This window comes from Vanellus vanellus (genome assembly GCF_965231255.1).
Source record: "Vanellus vanellus genome assembly, chromosome: 17".
Lineage (NCBI taxonomy): Eukaryota > Metazoa > Chordata > Aves > Charadriiformes > Charadriidae > Vanellus > Vanellus vanellus.
Window position 1 is genome coordinate 8749565 of NC_138922.1, and position 26454 is coordinate 8776018.

Consider the following 26454-nt stretch of genomic DNA (forward strand, 5'->3'; position numbering starts at 1 on the left):
ATAGGCTTTGCATAGGTTAAGTTCCCAGTAATCCCAACTCAAGCACAGGTGTGCAGCAGGACAGTAAGCGAAGCAAAGCATGAGGTGTTTCTGGCAGACTGTGGTTTCTTTGCAGAGCCCCAGAGATAGGTTCACAAAATCACCCGATACAGGTGGCACATCCAGAATGGAGCCAAGGAATCGGGAAGGACGTTCTGAATGTGACTCAGCATTGCTTTCCCTCGATGAAGAAAACCCACTACATTTCTACATTTGAAGTTATGCCCTGGATGCAAACACCCGTACATCTCAGAAAATGCATCTCCCTGCTAGATGTTGACTGTCTCCTTGTGCTGGGAATAGCCACCTAAGGCTGAAGTTCATAGCCTTAACCTTTGCTCTGGGGTGACTATAGTCTTTTGCAGCTCTAACTTTGTTCCAGTTGGATTTACTTTTGTCTCTAGCTCTTTCTTCCCTTACAGGGTGGGAGCATCTGCCTAAACTCATAAACTGTGTTGATTTTTTTCTTTCTGTTTTTTCTAATACATCTTCTAAAGATTTTTTTCTCTACTTAAATACTAAGGGTTATTTTCCCGTCCTTAGAAGATTTATTATCCTTTTTTTTCATTTTCTGCTCTGAGTATGTGTTTGACACATCTTTAGTTATTAGAATGGAAGCCTGACACTTCAGGAAACAGAAAATGTTTGCCTGCATTATGTTTCACATTATAAATGGTTCTTGTTCTTTACTGTGCAAACAGGCTTCTTGAATAATTTTACGGTATGCTGTTGAGAACTGCGGTAAGCCGTTTGCTAGTAAATCAGCATTTCTTACGGCAAACTCTCTATGCTTTGTCAGCCATTACATCTAGGGAATAAAATCTCGTAAAAAAAAATAAATATCAAAACATGGAGCAGTTATGGCTGATCTCTCTGAAAAATTTATCCTGTTTTGAGTATAGGTACTAAACATCTGGGATTTTTTGGGTAGTGTCCAGAACCAAAGCTTTGAGATGTACAGCAGAACATGGAAAACATCTGCCTTTTTGCTGCATTTCTGGTATTTGCAATAAAATATACTGAGCAGTTACCTTTTTCCCTTCAGTTCTTGACTTTTGGGGAAGGATCAGCTCCTGAATGCAGTGGCTTAAGAAAGTTTCAGCTTTTTTTTCAGATTGTGATGGAATTTCAGTATTGTTAACCCTAAGTGATTTAAAAAATAAAAGAAACAAACACCCCTCCTCCTTAATATTAAAGATCATGAGGAAAACATTAAATGTTGGAGGGGTTTTATTTGCTTTCTGGTCTTGGCCTTTTGGGTGCAATCATATCCTGCTTTCCAGCTTGTCTTCATCAATTAATAGACGTAGCAGCTCTTTTTATATCATTATTATAAACTTTCTAATGACAGCTGAAATTGATTCCAGCAACAGTCAATATCAAGAGACTTGCCAACTCTTGTATTTTGATGGCAGTATTGTGATTCTGTGGGGTAAGCCTTTATTGCATTGCTCAATCTGCTTATAATTTTGAAAGGGAAGGCTAGTGTGGGAAGTAACAAGGTGTGAGCCTCCCAGAAAACCATAATGGGGAGAGTAAAGGCAGGGTCTGGCTGAAGCAGGAAGGATTCTGAAGTATTAGCCTAAGGGTTTTTTTTTTTCCTTTGTTTTATAACAAATGTTTTGAAAAGTCCTATAGATTGAAACACCATTGGCTGCAAAGTACTTAAAATTATGTTGGCTGCTGGCAGCCCATTTCCACCATGCCCCCCAGTATCTCAGGTGCCTGACAAACTAATGTCTTATGAGCAGCAGTTATTGTTGACGTTTCCTAAGGCCAAGATGTGGAACAGTGTATGGACACTCCGAGCAAGCAGTGCTATTCATCAAAACATGAGTTCGGGTGATTTTCAAGTTCTTCTGATCTTTGCTGGCCAACTTACCTTTTTGATTAAGTTGCTTGTCTGAGGTTGAGTTTCTGGATCAGTATAGGGGAGTACAGCCTCGCGCACCTTCAGGTGCAACTGTGCCCAGCCTTGCTGGATGCTGCCAGTGCCTTGATCTCAGCTCTTAAGTTTTTCAGCACCATTTCCCTCACCTTCTCTTCTTTCAGTGTATATTCTTCATAGAAAAGTGAGACGTTTTAAACGGTGAGAAAGGATGGGGTTTGATTCATAGATTTTTTTTTTTTTTTTTTTTTTAAATAATAAAATATCCAAGCTTCCAGGCAGATCCTTGAGGTGTTTCCTTGCTGGTTCAGTTTTCAGGGCTGGAATAGTGGAAGGTCAGAAATGTGTGGTATCTATAGGTAGAATTATGCTGAAGGTCTTTGCTTTCTGTCTTCAACCCACAGATCCTGTTTAGTTCCTATTTTCTGTATAGAAGTAGCTTTTCCTTTTGCTTAAAGGAAAAACTGAGCTTATGAAATCTGGCTAAGTATTACACTTCTTTGAATACTACTTGAAACAGAGGCTTTTACAGTAGTGTAAACTTGACTGTTCTCATGCTTTTTATCATCAAATTAGATTGGTAAGTTTGGTATCTGGTTTGATATCACGTTCTTAACTGTGATAGTAGAAGATCAAATCTGAGCATTTCTTCCCAGGATTAGGTTCTTAATAGCTGTTATCATCATGGCACGCCAACCTGGTCCTGCCTGTGGTTTTGATTGTTCATTGAGGACCGCTGCCAGGTTTATACTCCCTGCCAGGTAGCTTATGCCTGTACTAAGTCTTATCACAAGCAAAGAATCTCACCCATAATCTGAATCACTTGGGCGGGGATGGCACCAAGGCCACAAATTCAGTTCTTACTACAAAGTAGAGAGTACTGAGCCCTGTGTGCAGCCAGGCTTCTGGTGAGCATCGTGTCCTGAAAGCCCTCAAGTTGGAGGGATTACTATGTGTGCATGTTGCCATGCTGCGCAGACTCTGAACACCAGAAGGTTGTCACTGTGCCAGGTGTTTGATACTGAAATGTTATCTTTTTGCTTAAAGGCTTTGTGATAAGGTGTGGCTTTCTTTGGATGCTCAATGTCTCTTGACATAGAGAAATGTGCCTGATCTGAAAAACTGGAGCTAATGTCTACATTTAAGCAATACTGAAATGTGAGAAATATGATATTTAATTCTAAGCTTCGGTTTAGTCTATTTCTACTGCAATCTATTATTAAAACAAAAACCTAAACAAATGATGGCAAGATGGAGTTCATTAGTTCACAAAATGGAGTTGGAAATGTTGACAAATATATTTGTGGAGTATGATCGCTCCATTTTTCTATTTGCAGGGCTTCTGTATCGCAGTCTCACCTAATCCAAAGCACAGCATGACTCCTTCCTAGGACTAGTCTCTTCTATCATATCTCTCCCTCCTCCTAAATCCTTTCAATCAGCTTTCAGTAAAATAGAAAATAGGTTTTATTACTTATTAAAAGTGTTATAATGGAGGCCTGGCTTATCTTCCCTACCTTCTGTCACTGACAAATTTGGATCAACAACTGCTAGATATTTGTCCAAAAATATAGATTGAAGCATTGTGGACTTTGTGCTCTCAGTAAATTTATTCTACAACATTAACAATCCTAGGAGAAGCTTCAAAAAACCCAAACCACTCAAACAAGTAGTGGAAACAATCCCAACGCTACAAGTTTAAAAGTTATAGATCACTATGGCAACTCAAAAATATTAAATGCGTGTGACTTGTGTTGTTTTTCATTTTTTATTAGCTAGGTAAATCTAGGGTGAAAATTCTGCTTTTTTTCAGCTGTCAGAAGTTGACAATATTCATCTGCAGTGTAACAGTCACTGCGTGACGTTTCTGTGGTTGTGTTGTGGATTTTTCAGATCACTTCACAGTGTTAAGATGGTATACGGAAGTAATTTGAAATGCTCAAAATTATATAACTCAAGGCTAAGGTACTATATATGTGCTAATAGGATCCTGGGCCATGGTCCTCAGCCCAGAACCCTGCTACAAACGCAGCATCACTGTGTCGCAGACCATCTAGGCCAACGTCTTTTCTTTCACGAGTGATCTCTCTGCACCTTTCACTGAGTAATTGAATTGTTGATGACTTTGGGTTCCTTACAGGTTTCCATTTACATCCATGTACCTGCTTTGAGTCCCCTGAAGTCCAACCCATGCATGTTTTCACTTCCCTGATAACTTTGTCTTTCATGTCACAAAGTCACACAAGTTGCAATCTTTCCAAACTGCTGTCTGCACCATAGACTCAAGAGTTTCCTGTCTGATGCTACCTGCACTGTTCTCTTCAGCCAAAGATGAAATAATGTGTTTGTCATGTTGAAGCTAGTTGGCCTGCAACATCTAGAAGTTCTTTACAGTGGTTCAGTTCCCTCACACTTCTTGTAATGCCTATTTTTTCCATTTGTTATAAACAATTCATTGGTCAGGCATGGTACTTTCTAGCTTCATTTTATATTTTGTGAACTACAACATGTTATGGGTTATAAAGTGAGTGTTAGGAATGGAATAGCATGAGGTTTGCCCCTCTCCAGATTAAAAAAAAAAAATCCTTAATGTCCAAGAAGGTCAAACATGTGCTACGTGAACTTGTTAAACACATTTATTGAGTTCTTGACAGTAACCAAACACAGTGGATGACCATTATAAACAAGAAAAAAGGCATTCACTTTTACTTGGTCAGCTCCTGCTTTATCTGTAAAGAAAAGATATCCCTTTCCACCACCAATTTACAGGATTTGAATTTGTTTGTCCCAATAATGGATTCAGCAGAGAAAATGGCAATTTTGTTGTTTCAGCTGCTTTCTGCTTCTGAGCCCAGCTCCTATTAATGATGGACCATAAAGTGGAGTTAAAGTTGTACTAGTTTTAAGTGCATTCTCAATTGCCATTAACTCACTTAAATTGGCTGCAAACAAATAAATGAAGTAAAAAAAAAAAAAAAAAAAAGAAAACAAAAAGAAAACCACAAATAATGCAGCCACAAGTAGTAGAGGCTTATTATTTCAGAAAGGAAAAAGTAAATCAAAGCAAGTTTGCTAAATTAATTTGTTAAACACATTTATTGAGTTGTTAATAGTAACCAACACAACGTATGACCTGTTGTAAAACAAGAAACAGAAAATGGATCAATTCTGATTTTGGCAAGTCCTACTACAGATATGTGACAAAGAGGGAAATATTTCAATTTCCTTTATATTCTGCAGTGATATATTTACAATACTTATCTCTCGAAGTCTGTCCCTTTTTTAATTAAATGAACAGAAAGATCATAACCTAGAAATAAGTTTCCTCTATGGTCTTCTTGTTCTGTCTTGTCAGTATCCATTAATGATAGTGAAATAATGAGAGCTTTCCAAGGATTACTTGGCACACAGAACACAACTCCACTTTGATGCTGTACCGAGCCACCTTTTTTCTTTCTTTTTTTTTTTTTTTTTTTAAATTTGAGGGAGGGGGGGAAAGAGGAAGAATTTCATATGTACAAAGGCTGAAAAGTCTTTCTCTGTGAAGCTAAATTAGTTCAGGAAAACTGTATCAAAATTGTAATCACATTTACTGTAATACTGTCTTTTTACTTTTTTTTTTTTTTGATTACCACCGATCATGTGAATGAATTTTTAGTTGAGTTTCCAACATGGCAGCTCTTTTCCTACAGCATGTTTGCACATGCTGCCGCGAACCCAAAGAGAGTGGGGTTGGGTGCATTCTAGATTATGTCAATTCCCAGTAGTAGCATTCCACTGAGGTTATGGGTTCTGCCTGCTCTGTCTTACTTACTTGAGGAGCCATTCATTTACTGAAAGGAAAGAGAAACAAAACAAAAATAATTATGCTTTAATAAACTCCAAATATGAAACTGGCTGGATTTAACATTGTATTAGGCACTTAAAATGTCTTGAAAAAGCCAGGAGGCTCAGTTTCCTCCTCTGGAAAATAATTAAATCTGAATGACTATTTTTTTGAAGTACTGTAACTCAGTCATCAGCCTTGCTGCTGAAAATTTGCTTTCTTTTCCACTCTTCAATAGTACTCCTTCATCACCATAATATTGTTGGTGAGCAGGCACTTTTTGCAGGTGCCATCATCGCAGGTAATATAACACTGTGTGCATACACTAAAAGATGCATAAGACACTTACGGGTCAGTTGTAAGCCTTCAGCTTTAGCAGTGTAAGACTCTACCAGCAGGAGACTGGGTTGGTTCATTTGTTTAATATCCATTGCATAATGCAAAACTTTCCAATTTGGATATTTTTTATGGTGGTGCACCTCCAAAGTGAAATTTACTCTTTTGAGATCAACTGTCATCAAGACTAGCTCATCCCCCTTTTTCTTTCCAAGGTGGGTAAAAAAGAGCAAAATGCACTTTGTAAGGTGAGAAGACTTTAAAACGAGGCTAGAAAACTGAAGGCCTGTCCGATCTGCTTTTTAAAAAAAAATAAAAAATTAGATGTCCCAGACTATTTTTTTTCTTGTCATGCTTTTCCTGCATGTTTCTGGGCAAGTTCCCTCATCCATTTCAAATATGTAATGTTTGATTCATACTGTTAGTCCCACAGATCGGGAGTTTCATCTGGTTTTATTTGTATGCTTTGCTATGCACTTGGGTTTCTCAAAGAAAAGAGCTCAGTGTAAGCATAGAAAGGATTATTCCGGAGGTAGAACGTACCTCTATACTGTAGTTTCTGTGCTCTATTGTTTGGACAATCTTTTCCCTGTAAACTAAAGTTGATATTAGTTCGGATACATCGATTGTTGAGAGGCTGGACTGGTCTGAAATTGTCGCTCATGCTCAGAAATATCTGTGATGGCTGATTCTGGCTTAGCAGTCGTAAAGAATGCATCTATACAAAATACAAAACAAGGATTTTTAGTACTGGTCTTTCCTGTAAGTAAACATCATACAGCACTATTCAATAAACTGCTTAATAAATGAAATTTAAACAGAATTTCAGTGATTTGTAGTTAGAGGTGGGTTGAAAGTGTTAACTCGAGGTAAAACCGTTCCTTCTGTGGTCCTCTGTTTCGGAGCCCCATTTTAAACAAAAGTAACCAGTTTTGTGTGGAGTAAAGGAAAATGGTGTGACGTGTCCTTGGCTGCTCAGGAAACAAATGGAATCCAGAGTACTGGATGGCAGCAGGTGGTGCAGAGAAAATGAACTTGATGAATGACAAGAGCTGATTTCCTAAGTTTTGTAGCTATTAGTGTAGCTTCCAGTTGAGAAGGCACAGTTTTGGATGATGGTACTTAAGAACCAGATATGGCCAGTCAGGATGGAAAGGATAACTGACAGTCGTGCTGCTGAAGTCATGAAATTAATGATGTTAAAAAGTGAAATCTTCTCTCCATTGTCAGGTCTGTCTTGATACTGTCTGTTCTGTGTCTGAAGTGTTCTTATGGTAGACTCTTGCCTTCTTTTGAGATGTTTTTACGGATCAGCAGAGAGGGAATTACTGAATCATCCAGGATTTTCAGTGCTCCCTGTAGTGGCTGGATGCAAACTACAAGCAGACAGCAATGGTTCTTGTAATGACTATGCCATGTCAATTGGTTCAAGCCAACCAAAGCCTTTCAAACTTTGTATAGGCAACTGGTCAAGAAAAAAAAAAAAGCTGCAATTTGTAAATCAGAAACTCTTAAAAAATTTTGGTTTAAAAATGTAAAAAAAAAAAAAAAGTAATTTTTCACATCAGAGTACAATTTAAGCGGTTTGGCTGTGGCATTTAATGCTTAAATGGGGAAACTCAGTAGCTGGGTTTTACATACTAAAAATTTTTAACAGCTTCCAGGTAAAACTTGAGCTGTGCATTACTTTATCAGTCTGAGAACACAATGTAATTAGTAAGTATTCCATGAAATCAATTTGCAGCACTAATAATGGAGGATGTAACTAACCAGTAAAGCATGACAAGAAGTAAGTATCATGAGATTATAACCCATAGGTACTAGCATAGACTCTAGAAGTATTCTAATCTTTGTTTTGTACATTAATGTTGTAACTAAAAATGTTGCTTGTAGGAAAATGTTCAGGTCCCCTGCATGGAAAGTTCAGAATGTACAGCATGTTTGCCTGTGCTCAGCTGTGTCATTCTCCCAAATCACACATTTAGAAAAGAAACGAAGTGCTTTGTCTGCATCTAGACAAAATTGGACAGAAGGAATATCACAAAGATAAAACATCTCAGGCTTTTTAAAGTCATCTTATTTACAATGTTAATACGATTGTTAAATCCCAAAGTAATATTTAGGGTTGTTTTATCATTCTCATTTCAGTTCTCAGGCCAGATTGCTTCTGCTGCCTGCTTGGGACAGGCAGATGGCGGTTCAAGTATTCCTTTGGGATTCTAGTACACGAGAGAATAGGTTTTAGTTCAGTTCACAGCTCCGTAGGCAATTCGCTGATGGAAGCTCTGGAGAAGACTGCAATTGGTGTTAAATTTCTTGTTTTCTGATGTTAGGCCTTGGATTGTAAGCAAGTCATACAGGAATGTAGTCTTTGTGACTTCTACACTGGTGTGTTTCCTCAACAGCATAATTTTGACTGAAATGAATTGTGTTTTCTTTTGCATAATTTATCCTGCTCCTTTCTAATAGGGGCTTTAACTTGTCAATCTGATTTTTCTGAAGATATTTGCAATGTCTATCCTGTCAACTTATTTTATACCAGAAAGCACTAGCTGATCTTTTTTCGAGAAGGCCCCCATCACTAATGTGCTATCGACATGTATTTAAATGGCCATAAGCGTTGCTCACAATTTGTCTGTTTCTTTCTGACCTAAGAATGGCCTATGTTACACTTAATAATCTCAGTTATTTTTGTACAACACTGCTACACTTGTTTTATAATCCCTATATATCACAGAATCATAGAATAATTTAGTTTGGAAGAGACTGCTGGAAACCATTTGATTCAAACCCTCACTGAAAGTAGGGCCCACCTTAAAGTGTGTGTGTAGATAATTAGGGAGATCTAAATAGTTAATATTTTTATTTTGGCAAAACCCTCTTAAATGCTTTTGCAAATGGAATAAATTGCAGGCAGAGATCCCTACAGCAAAAGGTTGAATCTAATTTTGTATGTAAAGCTACACGCATATGTGTTTAAAATATGCTTTTGTACCTATACTAGATCGAGTAACTTTTTTTATTTACTTTTACCTGCATCCTTGTTATGTAGACAGGTTTGTTCATTATTATCCAGCTTGCTGTTTCATAGCAGGGTGGAATTGTCATTGACCCATCATATGTAATGAAACTAGATGTCTCTGGATAAAGTTCCTCAATATTAAGCCCCTGTAGTAAGTATGCATCATCTAGAGAATAAAGAAGGAAAACAATTGAGATAAAACAATAGCTTCTCAAAAAATCCCACCCCTACGTACAATCCTTATTCCAGAACATCATCATCAGTTTTATTGAAATATGAAGTGTAATGAACATACATTTCTGAATGCTCCAGCAGTTAGGACAAGAACAAGTAACATGAATTCACTAAACCTTCTTGGGTTGAGTTCTACTCTTAGATGCCCATGCACACCTTCTGTGAGTTTAGCACAAGCATTCACAGTGAGACTCTGAAACACATTTAAGAACTGGAATAAAAAGCTTCTTGAAGTTGCAGTTATTGATTTGATGCCGCAGTCTTTGGAGAATGTCGACTTAACATATTTTGGAGTGATTAAGATGTTTTGTTCAACAAAGCCTTGGGAAGGCCAACAGTGTTAAAACTTTATTGCCCTTCTACCACAGGAGGAAGTTAAGGTTAATGCATGATAATAAAGCTGTTCAACGAAGCCTGCTGGCCTTTCGTGTGCACAGTGGGGGTGGATGCGGTGCAAGCTCACTCAGAATGCTAAAATCGGGGTGGAAAAGTACGTTGGAAAGCAGCTTACTAGGGTCCCTGCTTTTATTGTAAGTCTCCCTGGGACTTAATGAGGGATCCCTCTGCAACAGAATTCAGTCTGTGGATATGTACCAAAATATAATGAGATAGGGTTATATCTTTCAAAATTCATTAAAGTTCCTCAGCCTTTTCTGTACTATGTGCACTATTTCCCTTGTGTAATGCTGGCTGTACAATATTTTCGGCAGTGCTGTCAAAACTGGAGCTCAGATTTTCCTGCCAAATCTTAGGCTGTAGGAGTTTCTTAATAGGAAATACTCAGGGATATACACACTTTACTTGTTATATGCTACTGCTATCGTGTATCTCGGAGAAAGCCGGGCTGGTTATGAACTGTAATGTTGTGAAGTCTCTTTGCGTGATTTCCCGTGCATGTAGTGTGTTCAGTATAGTTCATTTGCAGAGTGAGTGCTAAAATGCAGGCACTGAAAGCTGCATATTTAGGCGTTTCCCCTTTCAATACACAAGGTGAACTGGCGTTGATTTAAATGGAAAGCAAGGAAGATAGTACGAATAAAACAGAAGATACTGCTCGAACTAAAGAAAAATGTTGAAAGTGTATCTTTTCAGTTAATGTCAATAATTTAGGTATTTCTGTTAGATTCTCTGATGTTTTTCATGTCCCGTTCACTGTAAGTTTAAACAGTTTTTTGGTTTGTGGTGGTTTTTTCTTTATTTGTTTTTAAAAGCTGATAAACAGTTCCTTGGCCATCGTGAAAAGATTGTAAATGGAATCAAGGAAAGAAATATGAATGATCAAGGAAGCATATAAGAACTAAAAAAGAAAAGAGTAATTTAACTTGAATTTAACACATTATAGCTGAAGGACAAAACTTAGATGAGCACAATGCTTGTCTCATATTATCTAAAGGAAAAAAACAAGGACTGCAGACTACTGTCTTGGGCAACAGAAAATCAAAGAACACAGGCAAAGCAAATATGACTTTTTATTATTTTGACATAGTGCAGCCAACATGCTACAGGCTTCTGGGGTAGCAGTATTACCGGCTACAGCATCAGTTAAAGTGTCAAGGTGAGAGTGTAACATTTATACCGCATTGACCGGTGCCTTACAGTTATTTTGTATTTGAAATGTTTGTTATTTTACGAAATATAATCCTGGCATGCCCTTTCAAGTTTGTCAGAAATACAGCCTTCTGCCATGTTCTTGCACTTCAAGCCAGGGTAATTGCCATGCCATAGTATCTTCCCCTCTACTTGAGGATTCAGCTCTATTTAGTGTCTTGTAGGTGGCTGACTGTCACCATTTTTAACATGGTCAGCCTTCACTGGCCCATGGCCTGGGATACGGAGTCTTTCTAACCCAAAATTTTTCAGACAAAAGTGTGAAATCATTGCTATAGTATTAGAGTCAAACTGCTGTTAAATTTTAACAGCCAGAGATGACTGAATACACCTGCGTCCTGTCATTAAAAACATTATTTGCAATGCAGCGGTAATTTTCCTAGAATCACATGAGGAGAGAATGAATGCATCTTTTCAAGCTAGTGCCTGTTTTCAATGAGTCATCACACATTTTTCCCTTTCCCACATGAACATCCTGTTCATTATTTATGAACCATGGAGAGTGGTGTGTTAGCTCCAAATGGCGCGGAGTCAGTCAGAATAGATACTTTCAAACTCTAAGGACCAAATCTGCTTTGTCACACACATATTGACTTTGGGCTGAAATGATTTAAACAAGGTAGAATTTGCTCTGAAACGTTTGCTAGGAGATGGAAAGCTAACTAAAGATTAATACAGATGAGGGATATTGATGATATATATGTATTTGATGATATATATGTATTTTGTGTGCCACATTCTAGTTGACTAATTTGTATTCAGAACAGTGCACAGTTTATTAACAACAGGACTACTTATCGAATGGAAGATACAGAAACATTTACTGCTGCCATTAGTTCAGATAATCATGGAGGTTTTGGAGTTGTCTCACATCGCTTTAACAGAGAATGTAATTCATTGTTTTGATATGGACTTTTAACTTTTGGCTATGGATTTACAGTGTTTAGTCATTCTCAGAACATAATAACGCTCCAGGGGTGGAATGTGGCATGTAACAGTGTGGCAGCAGTGTGGGGCATGGCCCTCTTACTCATTCGGGTAAGCCTGACATACGCCAGTGCTCTCAAGATCAGGAGAGAGGCCCTCCTTAGCCTTACTGAGCTTCAGATCAACTGCTTAGGTTGCCTTATTTGCCTATTTTACCTTATTTGAGGACCTACAAAACGTGTGGTCATCTCCCCCACCAGCACCCAGCCATGAAGTGGCTCCAAACCTGGTTCATTGCCTCTGTCTTCACTTGGAATATATTTAAGGAGAGACAGCGAGTTATGCTAAGTGTCAAAATCCATCACTTGTGATTAATGGGAAACTGGAGGCAAATATCACTTGAGGAAAAGGGCAAGATAGGGGTGAATGAAATAAAAGAGTTTGGCCAAGTAAAAGCAGTATTTATTCATGCCTGTACATGGGTTATATTCCCATGGGATGTCGGATGACTCCATGAGAATGGCCTGAGAAAAGACTACAGAGTAAGCATTTGGTCATCAACATTTTTCCCATGAACAGCTCTGCTGTTTCTCTTTTCCCACATCTTGATACAGGTTTCCCATTCTGGAACTGAAACAGAACTGGTGGGTTTGCACTAATACTAGACTGTAACACTTTAATGTCTTGTCTTATATTTATTGCAAGTAGGTAGTTCAAAAGGGTCAAAAATCACCATGTGTGATCTCTTGCCAGTAATAAACTTCCTTTAATAAACCCATTCAGCCTTTACTAGATTCTCAGCATCATTCCTATCTACAGCACACGTTCTGTTTATCTTGATCTGCTTGGGCCTTGGGGCGGTTTCTGAACTCGTGAACTTTTCTCTATACAAATTAGATTTCATTAGATTTCATATTCATTTACATAAAGGCCTTGACTCTGACAATTCTCTTAGCAAATGATAGAAATCCTCTTCTTTTATCCCTAGATTTGTAATCAGCCCGTGGGGTCTGCTTTCACAGCGAAGTCTATGTATGTTCTCTTTAAAACAATAGTATTTATAGGGAATATATTCTTTACTGAATGAAGGAAGGTCCATTTGATTTTTGAAGTTCATATCACGGTAATCTAAAAAAAGAAAGTATAGCTCTAACTAGGTTAGATTTACAGAGTAAGGAACATAGAGATCCTCAGCTTTTTAATCCTGAAGCAGAGTTTCTCCATTTACCAGCCTTCACAGGTGGCTCAGACCCAGGCTGGCAGAGGCTCATCCTGAAGCCCTGCGGTCAGTCCCCTGGGGCCTGCTTTGAGAGCGCTGAGCTCCTGCTGCCCGTGACAGGAGCTGTGTCCTTCAGAGAACACACTGAAACGTGAACCTTGAGAAATTAATAGTCTCTTATTGCCAGAAATCTTTAAGGTTCAGCTTTTTCACTATGATCTCTTAAAATTGGAATCCTTTATTCACTTGTGCATTATCTATAAAATAGTTAAAGATCGAATCTGAGGAAATTCAGAATTTTATGGCTCTTCTGCCTAGCTGAAAATGTGGCTGTACCTTGGTGAGGAATGACAAGCCCAAATTTTCATATGGAATTTTGGGAATCTAAAATGTTACTTCTTTCCAATGTTAAGCAAACACTGGGTAAAAGCTAATGTAGCATAACTGTTCTGAAAGCAAGCTAACTTTTCCCCTCAAATGTCATACTTAAAGAGGAATATTAAAGCAGTTTTTCTTTAGAGATATTCACATAGCTTCTGACTAAAGCCTGCTTGAAAGAACATTTGTTTCAAATAGTTCACACTAGATTCTTTGGGCCATGATAAGAGAATAAAATAGGCATTTAAAATCTGCGTAAAAATTCCTTGGGGTCCACTTTACTTCACTGTAGCCATTAATATCTAAGAGTAGAAATTCCTGTTTTAATGCATTTTGCCCATGGAAATTTCATGCAGCAGCATAGATAGCTCTCAATTTTGTTGCTGTTCTTTTTTTTTTTAAAAAAAAAAAAAAGTACTTCATTTATGTTACTAACTGTCCTGACTCTGAACCTGTGCTCCACTTATCATTCACTCCACGCTCCTGTTGAGCACTGGGACTGGTCATTTTGTCAGCAGCCTGCTGAGTATTGACTTCAGGAGTGGACCCCTAAAGCACAAGCTAAAAAACTCCAGCTGCTAAAGGCAGAATAGAAATCCTCACAATGTAAGAGGTAAAATTAGTTTTCAGCAATGATGCTATAATCCATCACGTAAGACAACTGCAAAATTACTTTCAATAACACTTTCACGTTCTCAATTTACACTAAAGAATTCCCAGTCAATACTTGTTACTACAGTAAGTAACCCAATGCCCTGCAGAATATTATGTGCATTGTATCTACCATGGATTTCATTTTAACAGATAAACTTGTTAGTGATAACAGTGGTTAAAAATTAAAACAGTTCTGTTAATCATTGATTTTGCAACCTATGTTATGTGTTCATCTTCATGCAAAATTTCATTTAGTAAACCCAAACTAGATGTGATTGGAATAACATTTTTCCTTCTAAAGAGGCAAAACAACGAATGAAAGGTTGTAGAGTGCTGCCAACTCCAGACAGGAGATGTGCCCACTTATAAGTGCAGTGCAGAAACGAAATAATTTGTATTGGGAAAGCATGCTTGCCTGCTGGTGTGGGTGATGGGTGCATGCTCACTCATGCCAGAAGGGAAAGATGCTGCTGGTGCCTTCCTGCCCTATGGAGCTGTATATGCTTAATCGTGAGCTCTCCTCTGCTCAGAGCCAACACAAGTTATCCAATCTTTGCTCTGTTGGCCAGCCATTGTAGCATCTGGGGCCAAGGAGCACAAAAAAAGGCTGTGACGCTCATTTAAATGCATGAGATACAGCTGCTGTGATGGGAAAAATGAGGCAGGAGTCTTCTCTTATTCAGTGTGTGAGACCTGACAGGTCCATGTGTGTGTACGTGGGGAAAAGCAGCTTCCTCAGTGGTACTGTCGGAGATCTTCTCGCTGGTCTCCAGGCAGAAGCCAGGAATATGTAATTTGGGAGTGAAAGAGCCTGAAAAAGCACATACAGCCTTAATGATAATTTCCCATCTCCAGGGTGCTGCAGAAGCACTGGTAGGCAGGAATCTCTTACAGAACAGTATTGCTGTGTTTTTTGCAAGGAATCAAGACAGGCAGCTTAAAAACTGGGCTAATTTCCTGCTACTTCCACGAAGAGAAGAAGACATGTCATAGAACAATCTGGAAAAAAATGTTCTGAGGGGTACCCTCTGTTGCCTTCCTTTCTATAGGTATCATGGAGAATAAAGCTTTATCGTAACAGAGGCCTCTTATTTGGACTAAAGGTGTCACAAGATTTGTTAACTTTAAGGTAAAATTAGAGAAACGTCAGCAGGAAGAAAGGTGTGTGTTGCAGGAGAGGAGAGGAACTGTCTGCTTCAGAACGGGGTTGGATTTGCTCCGTTGTTCAAATTCTGTATTATATGGCAAGACTTGAAATCTTTCTAGTGCTCTCTTGTTCAGGAATTAGTGGGGAAAATTCTGTGCTTTCACTTTACGTTGGTCTCAAATCTACACTTTTTCATTTTACAATCCTGGCTTTGCAGGGAGGGGGAGAAGATGGAGTCCATGGAAAGAAATCGGACTGTGTACTTCGGGGATGTGTAGAAAAATCTCTCCAAACTTTTCCATTGTAAACCTGAAGTACAGTGACTTTTGTTGAAGTTAAATGGACGTTTGAGATCTCTGGAGTTTCAGATGCAAAGTTTTCCACATAACACTATTGTTGTAGAGTATATAGTACAACATATTTAATTTACAGAAAGGTAAACTGAGGCAAATGCTAGTGGAATTGTGAACCTGGAGTCCTGAAAACCAATCTCTTTCCAGTTATCATGAACAACTCTCTCTAGCTTTCATAAACAAAAGCAAAATTAATGAAGTTTATGAAAAATGTTAAATCACTGTTTGCAGAATAACAAACGAAGGCTGAGTTTTACAATACTTTTCTTATTTTTTCAGTTTGCTGTGTGCTTTCTGGAAGTTAAATTGCGGTACCGTTTAATTTGCTTTAACTTAGTGGCTCCTTGGAATTCAAGTGAATATTTGACAAAAGGAATAAGGTTTTCAGGAGAAGAGGTTTAATTTGTTCCATTGAGATATATGTATTTTTCATGACTTTCTCTAAACTAGTGTAATTTTCACTGACATTTGAGCTCCAGTTTTCCACAAGTTCAATAGGCTAACATGGAATTATTGAGCATTATCAGTTAAAGGCTTTCCAAATGTGAGTACAACAAATAGACGTGCTATGTTAATGATCTCTTTATATATCCATTAAATACAGCAATAGTTGAATAGAAATGTCATAGCTTTTCTGCACAAAAAGAAAGCATAAATGAACACTAAATCCACAGTTAATGATGCAGCATCTTGACATAACTTGATCTGATATAATCCAGGCTGCACCACATGTTACTTCTATTGCTAACAGTAGGCAGTTTCTCAGAAGTATTCTGTGTAAGTACAGCATATGTATTTAAGTATAATTTCATTAATTTATTGCTTGTTCAAACATAAAATAGACTTTGAAGTTCAAAATTCATTTGATGAACCGATGACCTTACTAGATTTCTCAGGTTCCCAAGTTTACTGTGCAGAGTTGCTGGCAATGCAAACTTTGTAATTTTTGCTCATAATGAAGTGCCTGTTTTTTCAGTGGATTGCTAAATACGTTATTTGATACTAAAAGCATACAGCTGTTAGCCATAGTGAATTAAAAGAAACTTACTTTTATACGTTATTCTCGTTATAGTGTCTCTGTTAAGCATACGATTTAGAAACGGATTTGATGATTCAGATACCTACAGAAGAGAAAATGTACAATGTCAAAATCTTCTCACAAATGGTTCCTTTCTGGAAATGCAGCTGTTCTGTGTGCAGGCATGCACACACACACACTCTCTCTCCCTCTCTCATTCTCTCTCTCCTGCTACTCCTCCAAATTGTTTCTGCCTTTTTTTCCTTGTTGTGGGAAGAGGAAATAATTACTTCCATATTTTTCTAGCAAAACTTGTTAGAAAGTTGGTATCTAAAAAGAAATACAAAAAACCAGGGATGGGAGAACAGGATGAATAGAAATTAATGCCTGAATACAAGTGTGAGTACAGGTTTCTTTTCCAACAGCTTTCATATAATATTCTATAATTTTTCTGTTTACTGAGAAGTATACTTTCCTTCCATCAGACTATTTAGATTGCAAATAAAATCTGTCTTCCCTTCATACATACAGGTATTAAATGCCTAAATTTCACCCATATGCGCTCACAAGTATGTATACGTACACAGAAAATGTTCAGTTTACATTAACATAAGCATACCCAAAGAGGATTTAGAGGAAAAATGATAGAGGGCATAGAGGCGTTGTTGTGTTGTGGTTTTTCTTGGGGGGGGGAGTGTATGTACTTTATCAACAATGTCATTGTTGATTATCAATGATAATTTAATGAGGGATTTTTATTTCACTGTAAACGCCAAAATTATTATTGGTTAGCGACAAAATCAGTGTCATCTTTTTAAATGGAGACATTTTAATAATTCTGTAGCCAGCCTTCTAATATCCTCCTTATCTTTCAATTATTCTGTGATGTGTTGGGTTTTTTTATTTATATATTTATTTTTTTATAGTTGCTGCTGTTATACATCTAGCATTTATCCAGAATAAAATCTATTTATTTTGAAAATGGGAAACTTCACAAAAAGTTTAATTAAGATTAATTAAAAAATAATATGGGAAAATAAATGGGCTATTAGACAATCTGTAATTCAGCCCTGTTTGACAGGTAGCCTGAAGGAAAATTCAGTTCAGGTTCTATTTTGTGGAAATTCAGTTGACTACTTCTCTACTTAAAAGTTTTTCTAACTACTTTGGACATGTAAAATAGAACGCATCTTTTTGTGACAGTAAGAGGGGCCTAGAGAAAAATGTGGTGAGGCAGATGCTAAATTTTGCCGGTCATTACAAGAGGTGTGCAACTCAGCAAGTACAAGTGATGCATTACTTAAACATAATTGGTATTCTGGGCATTTTGACGGCTTGCTTCAATTTTATCTTTTTGCGCAAATTCATCAGGTTGTTGGTCATAATACAATACACGTTTTGGATGAGAAAAGGTAACCTAAATGTCTTAATTATTAGACCTGTATAAAAGGGCAATTTCCATGTCTAATTATTCAATATGCTCTGTGAAATGCATATTTTAATTCTGAGGTTAATGCTTTGTCAGGAACTTTACCTTATGAAATGGGATTAGAGAGTACTAAAGGCAATTAATAGATATCCAATCCATAAGGTCTGATGATGAAAGCTATTTATTTTAGCATGAAGCACTTATTCACAAATACATGCTTTTTTAAACTGACAAAAAAGAGATACATAGTGGCAGAATATGAACAACATTTTGGGGGGAAATGCATTCCTCATATAAAATGAGAGAAAAGGTTTCTCCAATGTAACTGGGGAGGTTTGAGTAAACTAGTAAGTCTCGAGTTCAATGCTAGATGGCTGTCATTTATCGACCTAACTATGCATCTTCAATGCAAGAGGAGGGAGACTGAAATACGACAAAATATTCACGTCTTTCTACCTCTGTGAAATGGAAGATATTAAGAGTTATACTTCTAATGTTTTTTCAGTTTTGGTAGTTTAAGACGTTTTAAATAACATTGTGAGAAAAACATATTTTGCTGACTTGGAAACATCCGCATGTCTCCAAAGAGCAAACATGCCCTCCTTCCCAGGGCCTCAACCTACTAGGAGATATTTGCTTTTAACTGAATGAATAACATTTCATGAAGAAACGCCAAATCTTCTAAATTAGTAACTTTTTTCATAGCCATTTAAGTTTTATGAGTGATGTTTATGATAGAAGGATTTCCCCCCCCCCCCTTCCTTTATTCCTTGTCATTTTCCTTACATTACATTGTAAATGCTTTGGAGTAGAGATTGTGTGTTCAGTTCCTAGGACGATGCTGTCTCTGGATTCCAGATCAGAGCCTCTAGGCATTGCTATAGTATAATGAGGAGTCTACTTGCTAGATTTACAGCTCATGGGAAAAGAAGTCCATTGTCTGTATATTAGGTATTGATAATACTGAATACTTACTTTCATAAATATGGAAACTACCACCAACCCATTAGGACTCTTTGCAGCTTCTGTGACATTTGTGTACAGCTCATGGTTATAGTGGATTAGTTGAACCTAGAAAGCAGGGAAGGGAAAGATTGTAATTAAACAGTAGTAAATCATACCGTCCACTGTTTGTAAATACTCTCTATGCACCAATTGGTTTGTATGGGGATCCCATCTACATTTAGCATATTTTATAACAGTGCAATTTTTCAGAGGTTCGCAGCACACATGATTTTAATAATTTCAGTCACCATCTGGCTCCAACTGGCACAGCACCAGCATGTTTTCTTCTAAATTGCCAGTAAGTGAATTTACCCACATCGAGTTATGAATTGCACTGCAGGGGTTGACATCACTTCGCTGTTGAAACAGCACTTGCCATGGGCATCGAGTAATCTGTACTTTTCAGCCTCCAGCCAAACACAGAGGAGTCAGGGGTTGAAATATTCGAAGAAACATATGGAATATGGGTTTGGAACTGTTTAAACCAGCACTCACAGAATTCAAAATACTAATATTCATTGGCCCCAGATTTTACAAACTCAGTTACAAAAGCTCCTACAGTTAGGCACTTACTGTATTATTGTTAACCAGGTTCTCCTTAGCTCCTACAGCTTTCCTTCTGCTTTTTAGTTTTATGATTTGCTGGAACTTTTAAATTATGAAGGCACAGTTCATCTCTCTCCCTGCATATGTAAATGTCTGACCCAGAACAATGGTATTTGATTTGTCTGGGATCACTGGACGCTGTTACCATTTATATTGCAATTTTTAGCCTCACTATTTTTAAAAGATTAACAACTTTAATGAACTTGTGTGGCAGTTAAGTACTGCTAAGAAGTTAAAAGGCTAGTTAACTTTAGTTAGCCCAAAGATATCTTTCTTAATTTTCAGATGTCAAGTAGAAAAGTAAGGTCATTGTTCTGGCAGTTACAAAGACAAAACCTTGCTTTGCTGTCTAGATATGTATGTCCACCAACATGGGTACGAGTAGTGATCTGAATTATAACAGCATCCCAGTTTATGTGTAACCTAAACCGTTATTATCTCAGCCTGTGATAAGTTGAGAAATGATGAGTCCCAACTCTGCGAGTGTTCAGACAGTTGTGTTTCCTATGCTCTGCCCTGACTGCATAAATGTGTTCTTATAAGTAAATTACTCAGAATCAGGTCTTATGAGCTTTCCTAATATAAAAATCCACCAAGCATCGTCCTCCCACCAACCCCCAAATCCCTTAGCAATGCTGTTTTAGCCCTCAGACATTGATGTGAAAAGGGGTAGTGGAAATTCTGGAAGGAAAGACAGTATTTGCATTAGTAAGATTAGAAGATCTTTGGCACGTAGCTTTACTAGTTACAACTAACAGTTCACAGACCAAAAACATAATGTAAGGGTCAAAATTATCGCTATGATGTGTTAATTTCAGTTAGTTTTGTCCTGTCTGGATTGGGAACTGTTGGTTGACCTTTTTACAGTTCGCGCAGTCCGCATTTTTTAAGGCAGGCAAACAAACCAAACTGCAACGAAAAAAGAAAAATGTCAAAGTAGCCAATGAAGTCATCTACTAAATTCTGACCGCTAGGAAGCAGGATGAATGCAGCGTGTTTTCTAAAGGTCTTGTAAGGAATTAATGAGAGCATTTACTCTACAGCACATAGCGGTTATAGGCTCATTACTCATCACTTTGCGGTACTACTGAACTTTGATAACATCATGGTTCTGGGGACTGCGCGGTCACTGAAATTTTTAAGCTTAGTAACATATTTTTCTTTTTATGTACAACTATTCACTCTGGCAGCCAAACTAACTTGTGAGTTATCAAGGAAATAAGTGATGAAATCTGCTTTAGACTAGAATTCCTTCTGTACAAAATCCCAGAATAACAATGTATTAGACAAACTAAGCTAATCTAACAAACCAAAATGTCTAGTGCAGGAATGGGTAAAAGTAAGGACCAAATTCTCCTTCCACCCACGGAAGCCCTGAGACAATGTCAAACTCCCACTTTTACTGATGGCACTTACGGAAATAAAACTCCTGAAGTATATATGACCACATATAGGATATTTCTCCCAGACTCACTGCAAGGAGCCTACTGTCCAGTGCAGTTCTAGTCTTGCAAAACACATTATAATGCAATGAGTGGTGGGGGCCTCAGCTCCGAGTGATATGGGTCCCGGCTCTGTTGGAGACCTCTCCCGATGTCAGAAAGAGACACAATTCACCATGCAAAATTCACCCCCAGACTGCAGGCAGTCAATAAGTATTTGTGGGAATGAGTTAACAGACTTGAACTGATTAGAAATTAGAATAGTTATTACTGATCTATAAATGATCTCTCCACCTCATAGTGCACTGTCTTTACAATAAAAGTACTTATGTGAGGACTTTGGCATTCTTTATCAGTACTTCCAGCGGTTTTCATTTGAACTTTCCCATTCCTGCATGTTTGTATGCCTCTGTTCCACTCCGCCTCTCCTTATCATATCTCAGTTTGGTAATGAACCATTTTGGAGAGCGTGCTTGAGAAATCTTGCTTCACTACAGTTTGAAGAGATCCCCTTGCTTTGCTATGCATTATTGTTTCTCAAAGATCCCAGTGCTGAATGAAGAGGGACCTTTTTTTTTTTTTTTCTTCTGAAACCTGTTACTTTCTTTGTGTTTGAGTTGTATCCTTCCTCCCTGCACCCAATTTAATTTTAAAGCTGTTTCCATGGCACCATGGTTAAATTCATTAGGTTTTTCTTCTTTTTAAAAAAAGATTGCTCATGTAAGGAGACATCATTTACAAAGTTTCTCATATGGAACAGACTAATTTAGAAAGGTACAAATGAATAAAGATGTCTTAGATATAGAATATTACATGCAGGATAAAAAAATATAATTCCCTATTAAATTCCTTCTTCTGAGAATAGTTTCTTTAAAGTTGCCTGAAATACCTTGTATCTTACAGTCTGTATTAAATATTACTAGAGTCTTCAATGAAGGTGAAGCCACACATAACTAAAATTGCTCAGATGTGAAAATCTCACTTTTTCAAATGATGACACTGTATTAAAAACAAAGCACAACAAAAGCAAACTTGCAATGCTGAAAATACCCTTTGATTCTAGTTTGAGTTTCAGGGCTCAAAGACAATACAGTATCTTGTTATAAGCTATTGATTTTCTTTGGAAGATTCCCACTTTAAGATTAATTTGCCACAGAACAACTGATAGCTCTTTGCTTTCCTCAAGCTATAGAAGTTCTATTTTTCAGGGAGAAGAAGAGAATTAAGATTAATTACTCTTTTAGCCGATGAAAATCCAGAATGTGCCCTTGTTCCATCACCCAAGAATGTGCATTGGACCAGGAGCAGGCACAGCACTTTTTAGACACCAGAGGTTGGGGGCGTTGGGAATGTCAGCAGGAGCTGACGATAGTACATCGGGGTAATCTACTCTCTCAGAGCACACTCTCTTCAGCCTGGTGGGCTGTCTTTGGGGCAAGTAATACACATAGGCTGATGTTATGGCTCGTGTTCTGCCCAGTGTGGGGAGAACATCTAATTCCCTTTCCCAACACACGTGCATCTGTGTTTATAATGGTATTAACCTGTTCTTTGCCTGTACTTTGATAAAGTTCGGCCCTGTACTCGTAGTACTCGTATTGGTTGTACTGATTTTCCTCCACAGTGTGTTTTGTTGTTTTTCTTGATCCTCCATCCAGGTGAAATGTGCATCTTTGGGCAGAGCTAGTAGCAGGATATTTTCTGTGTGGTATTTGACTGACGCTCTTTGGCTAAGCAAAAGGAGGCGGTTTGCTGTGTCGATGGTTGTGGGCGCCAAAAATTCCAGGGACTCTTTTCAGCAACCTTTTAGCAATTTTTTAACTCGGACAAAGACCTTCTGTGAGCCAGAGCTCTGATCTACTGTGCGTGCATAACCCTTTTATAAATGTTAGAGCACTGTGAGATGTTCTGCTGCAGTGAGATGTAGAGAAATATGAAACTGAGGGGATTTAGAGTATTGCAGTGCTTTACACAGAAATGTTTCTACAGACCTCTTGGGAGTGATGGAATACCCATTATTCTCACTTGGAAGTGTTATAATTGAGCGCATAAACATTTTGATTTGTAAATGACAAGGGATATAAACCACGAAGTGAATGGCAGCAGGGAACAGCTAATCTGTAACTATAATATTTGTATTATGCTGTGCTACCTGATAAACTGTTGGGATAACTGATTGAGAGCAAACACAAAGCATGTTTTCAGCACAGCAGGGAACAAAAGCAAATGAAATTGCTCAAGAAGACAAGTTAAATGTTTGTTTTGATTCAGAGTCCTTGTAAAAAGTGGCTAAGATCTCATTAAGGAAAAAAAAAATTATACATTTTTGTTTATGCAAAGTTTAATAAAAACAGCAAAAGAAATGTAATTTCTGCATGGCAGGTGTCCAGTGAGGAAAATAATATTAACAAATTAAAACCTATTAATAACAACAGTTGATATTCCAGTGTTAAAATACAGTAGCTCTTACAGGTCCTGTAAAACCCTTTGGAAAGAGCAGTAATGTCATGTCACCTAAGAGTTATTTACGGCATTAATTTTGTGGATCTGAACAGGTATGAGATCTGAGGTCCTCACCTTGTGAAAGAAATTAATTTTTTTTTAAAATGTCCCCTGGTTCTAGGACATGTAATTTGTGTGGCTGACAAAAATAATTTTAGAGTTGTCTTAAACTAAATTAAATGTACCTCCTGCTTCATGGAAAGGTATAGCACCATCTGTGAGAACATGCACCAGGCTCCTCAGAACCTGCGGTCTCAATTTGTCTTGTTTCGTTGGACCAATACCTGGCAGTGATGCAGTGGAAATTTTCCTATCTTTGGCAAGTGATGAAGGATTTTTATGGTGTGTTGCTTAATAATAGGCCTAAATATCACATGGACTATTCAAGGAAGAAAAAAAATTAATTTCGGTTTTTTCATAATTGGCTAGGATTTGGAGCTGGATGTTAATGCTTTCTTTTCCTGAATTCTTATAACGATCAAACCTTGTTTGTCCACACACTCACTCACCCATATGGAAGGAGAATGCACGAAGTTTGTACGTATTTAATTATCTCACCTTGGTGGATACTCCGGGCCTGCTCAAGGCACAAGTCGTTATTACAATTAAAGTGGGTAAGAACTTTATACTTCCAGCAGTTTTACTTGGCATTTTAGCAAACTACTGTGGTTTTAAGATTAGAATCAGTTAAAAAGGTTAACTTAGTATAATATAAGAAGGAGAAAAGCAAAAAACATTTGTTTGAAATAATTTTATGTTTCTGGCTCTCTTTGAGAGATTCGCTCTATTAAAACCGAGGTTCTTTGGGCCGTTGCTGACAAATGTAGTTTGTGGTTTTTTTCTTTACTGCTTTTTGACACTTATGTCATGATTTAAAAGAAATGCCTATAAAATACTGGTTTAATAGAAAGGCTTGTCATCTACATTTATAGCAATATTCCAGCAATTGTATTGTAGATAAATAAAAAAGATTACAATTCTTTTTTACTTAAAAAAGTAAGACTAAGAATGCAAGGAAGCAACTCAGTTTTCTTCTGCTTCTGAGCAGACAGCTGTATAAAAGCATGTGCCGAGAAATGCAATAATGCATCATGCACTGAAGTGGAAATGCAGTTGAGGGTTAACTATACTTGGCTGCAAAATCTTCTTTACTAGAAATAATGCTGTGCTAGGAATTAGCACTTAAACTGCAAATGGTGTCTAACGCTTAATTAGACCAGTTGATAACAAGAACTAACTTGCAATACCTCTGTTCAACAAATGGTGTTCAAGAGTGAGCTCTATCCAGGTTCCCTGGTAGGTAGTTAACGCTGTGTGTTATTTTCAGCATATACTATGACTCTTGGAAAAAAAAAAGGAAAAAGTATCATCATCTGCCTTAGGTTTAAAGTCGTTATATCTAGATGCAGACATACAAATGAAAGGTGAGTGAGAGTCTCAAGCTTTCTGGGGAGTCTGTTCTAAAATACTTTAACTGGGTGTTTAACAGTACTTTGAAAAGAGGTCGGTGAGACCCGGATGTGGAGCAGGACAGCCATTTTGGCTGCTGACCTGGTATCTTACACTGATGAGGCTACTAACAGAACAAAACATATTTATTCCTTGTTTATGTGCAACCATTGCAGCTAGAAAATATGAAAAATATGACCTGAATGAAGTGCAGAAGATTTTAAAGTATTTCTCTTTAAAATTTTTACATGTTCTTATTTCTTTTGTAAGTCTTACTTTAATTCATTTGCAAGTAGGAAAAAAGGCTGTTTTAGACAATATTTTAAACTTGACGTTTCTTTTAAGCATCCACAGGACTACAGTAAAAAGTACAAATTACTAAATTAGGATGTCAGCTTGGCTGTGCATGTCTCAGAATTTTTATTGGTACTTTTCACCTTTGTGCTAACACCAAAACACCAAAAAATTAAGTAAATGATAGGCTGAAGGAATAAATGTGAAAGGTGATGGATTCCTGCCATCCAAATGCTGCCAGAACAGTTGCCAGTGTCACAATCATTTGTACTTTCTTCCAGATAGTAGGAAACACAATGAAGGAAAAATCCAAATTGAGCCCCAGAGGTACAGTGATGTGTCTGTGATGCTGTGTGGCTTCAGGAGAATTTTTGACAGGGCAGTCACTGCTGAAGCCTTCCACTGCCGATTACTCTAAACATGGGGTATTTTTGGCTGACCTGCCAGTCAACCACTCTTGTCGTTCACTGTTAGCAGATGAGCAAGAGTTGGGTAAACATAAATAAATGACACTGTTCTGCAATTCGCTTTGTGCAATGATCAAAATGAAGTCTTAGACTCAAATGTTTAATGTTGATTATGTCTTGGCTGATGCAAAATTTCATTGCAAGCTGTAATTTGGCACCGACCCAATCCATCATCTAGAAAAGTTACATCTTAAGAGAGAATAAGGGTAATGTAGGAAAAAAGGCTATTAGATGAGCCTATTATCATTTCTGGATTCGTGCAGGATTTTCTGACTAAACACTACATTCAAATTGTCTTCTCACTTTAAATACAACAGATGCTCAGACACCATGATGATGAATTCGGTATAAATGCTCTATTTGGGAAATTCAGTTATATAACGGTGCCCTGAATTTCTGGAGAATTCTGTATTTCTTTAGCAATTAGTCCAGAAAGCAGCAGAAAATGGCTCCTGCGAGTCAAAAATGGGGTGAAGTGGCGATTGATGCTATTTTCGTTGTTCACTGTTACCCTGAGACATTGAGCCAAAAGGACACGTGCAAGGTCACCGAAGGGTGCGCCAGAGCTGCGTTAACAGTTCAGGCCTTCTCTAACAACATGCGATGCCACT

The 26454-nt window shown here is 37.6% G+C and overlaps 1 protein-coding gene across 1 annotated transcript in view; it reads right to left on the reverse strand.

Moving 5' to 3' along the window:
- Positions 1 to 4787: 4787 nt before the first annotated feature.
- Positions 4788 to 26454, reverse strand: part of CA10 (carbonic anhydrase 10) — a 206604-nt gene continuing 184937 nt past the window's right edge. Inside the window, exons 5-9 of the mRNA XM_082492103.1 lie at positions 19054 to 19149; positions 16680 to 16752; positions 9123 to 9277; positions 6633 to 6807; positions 4788 to 5760 (exon numbers count right to left, since the gene is read on the reverse strand). Coding sequence (XP_082348229.1) covers positions 5738 to 5760; positions 6633 to 6807; positions 9123 to 9277; positions 16680 to 16752; positions 19054 to 19149 — 522 coding nt within the window. The 3' untranslated portion in view covers positions 4788 to 5737. The remainder of the gene's footprint in view (positions 5761 to 6632; positions 6808 to 9122; positions 9278 to 16679; positions 16753 to 19053; positions 19150 to 26454) is intronic.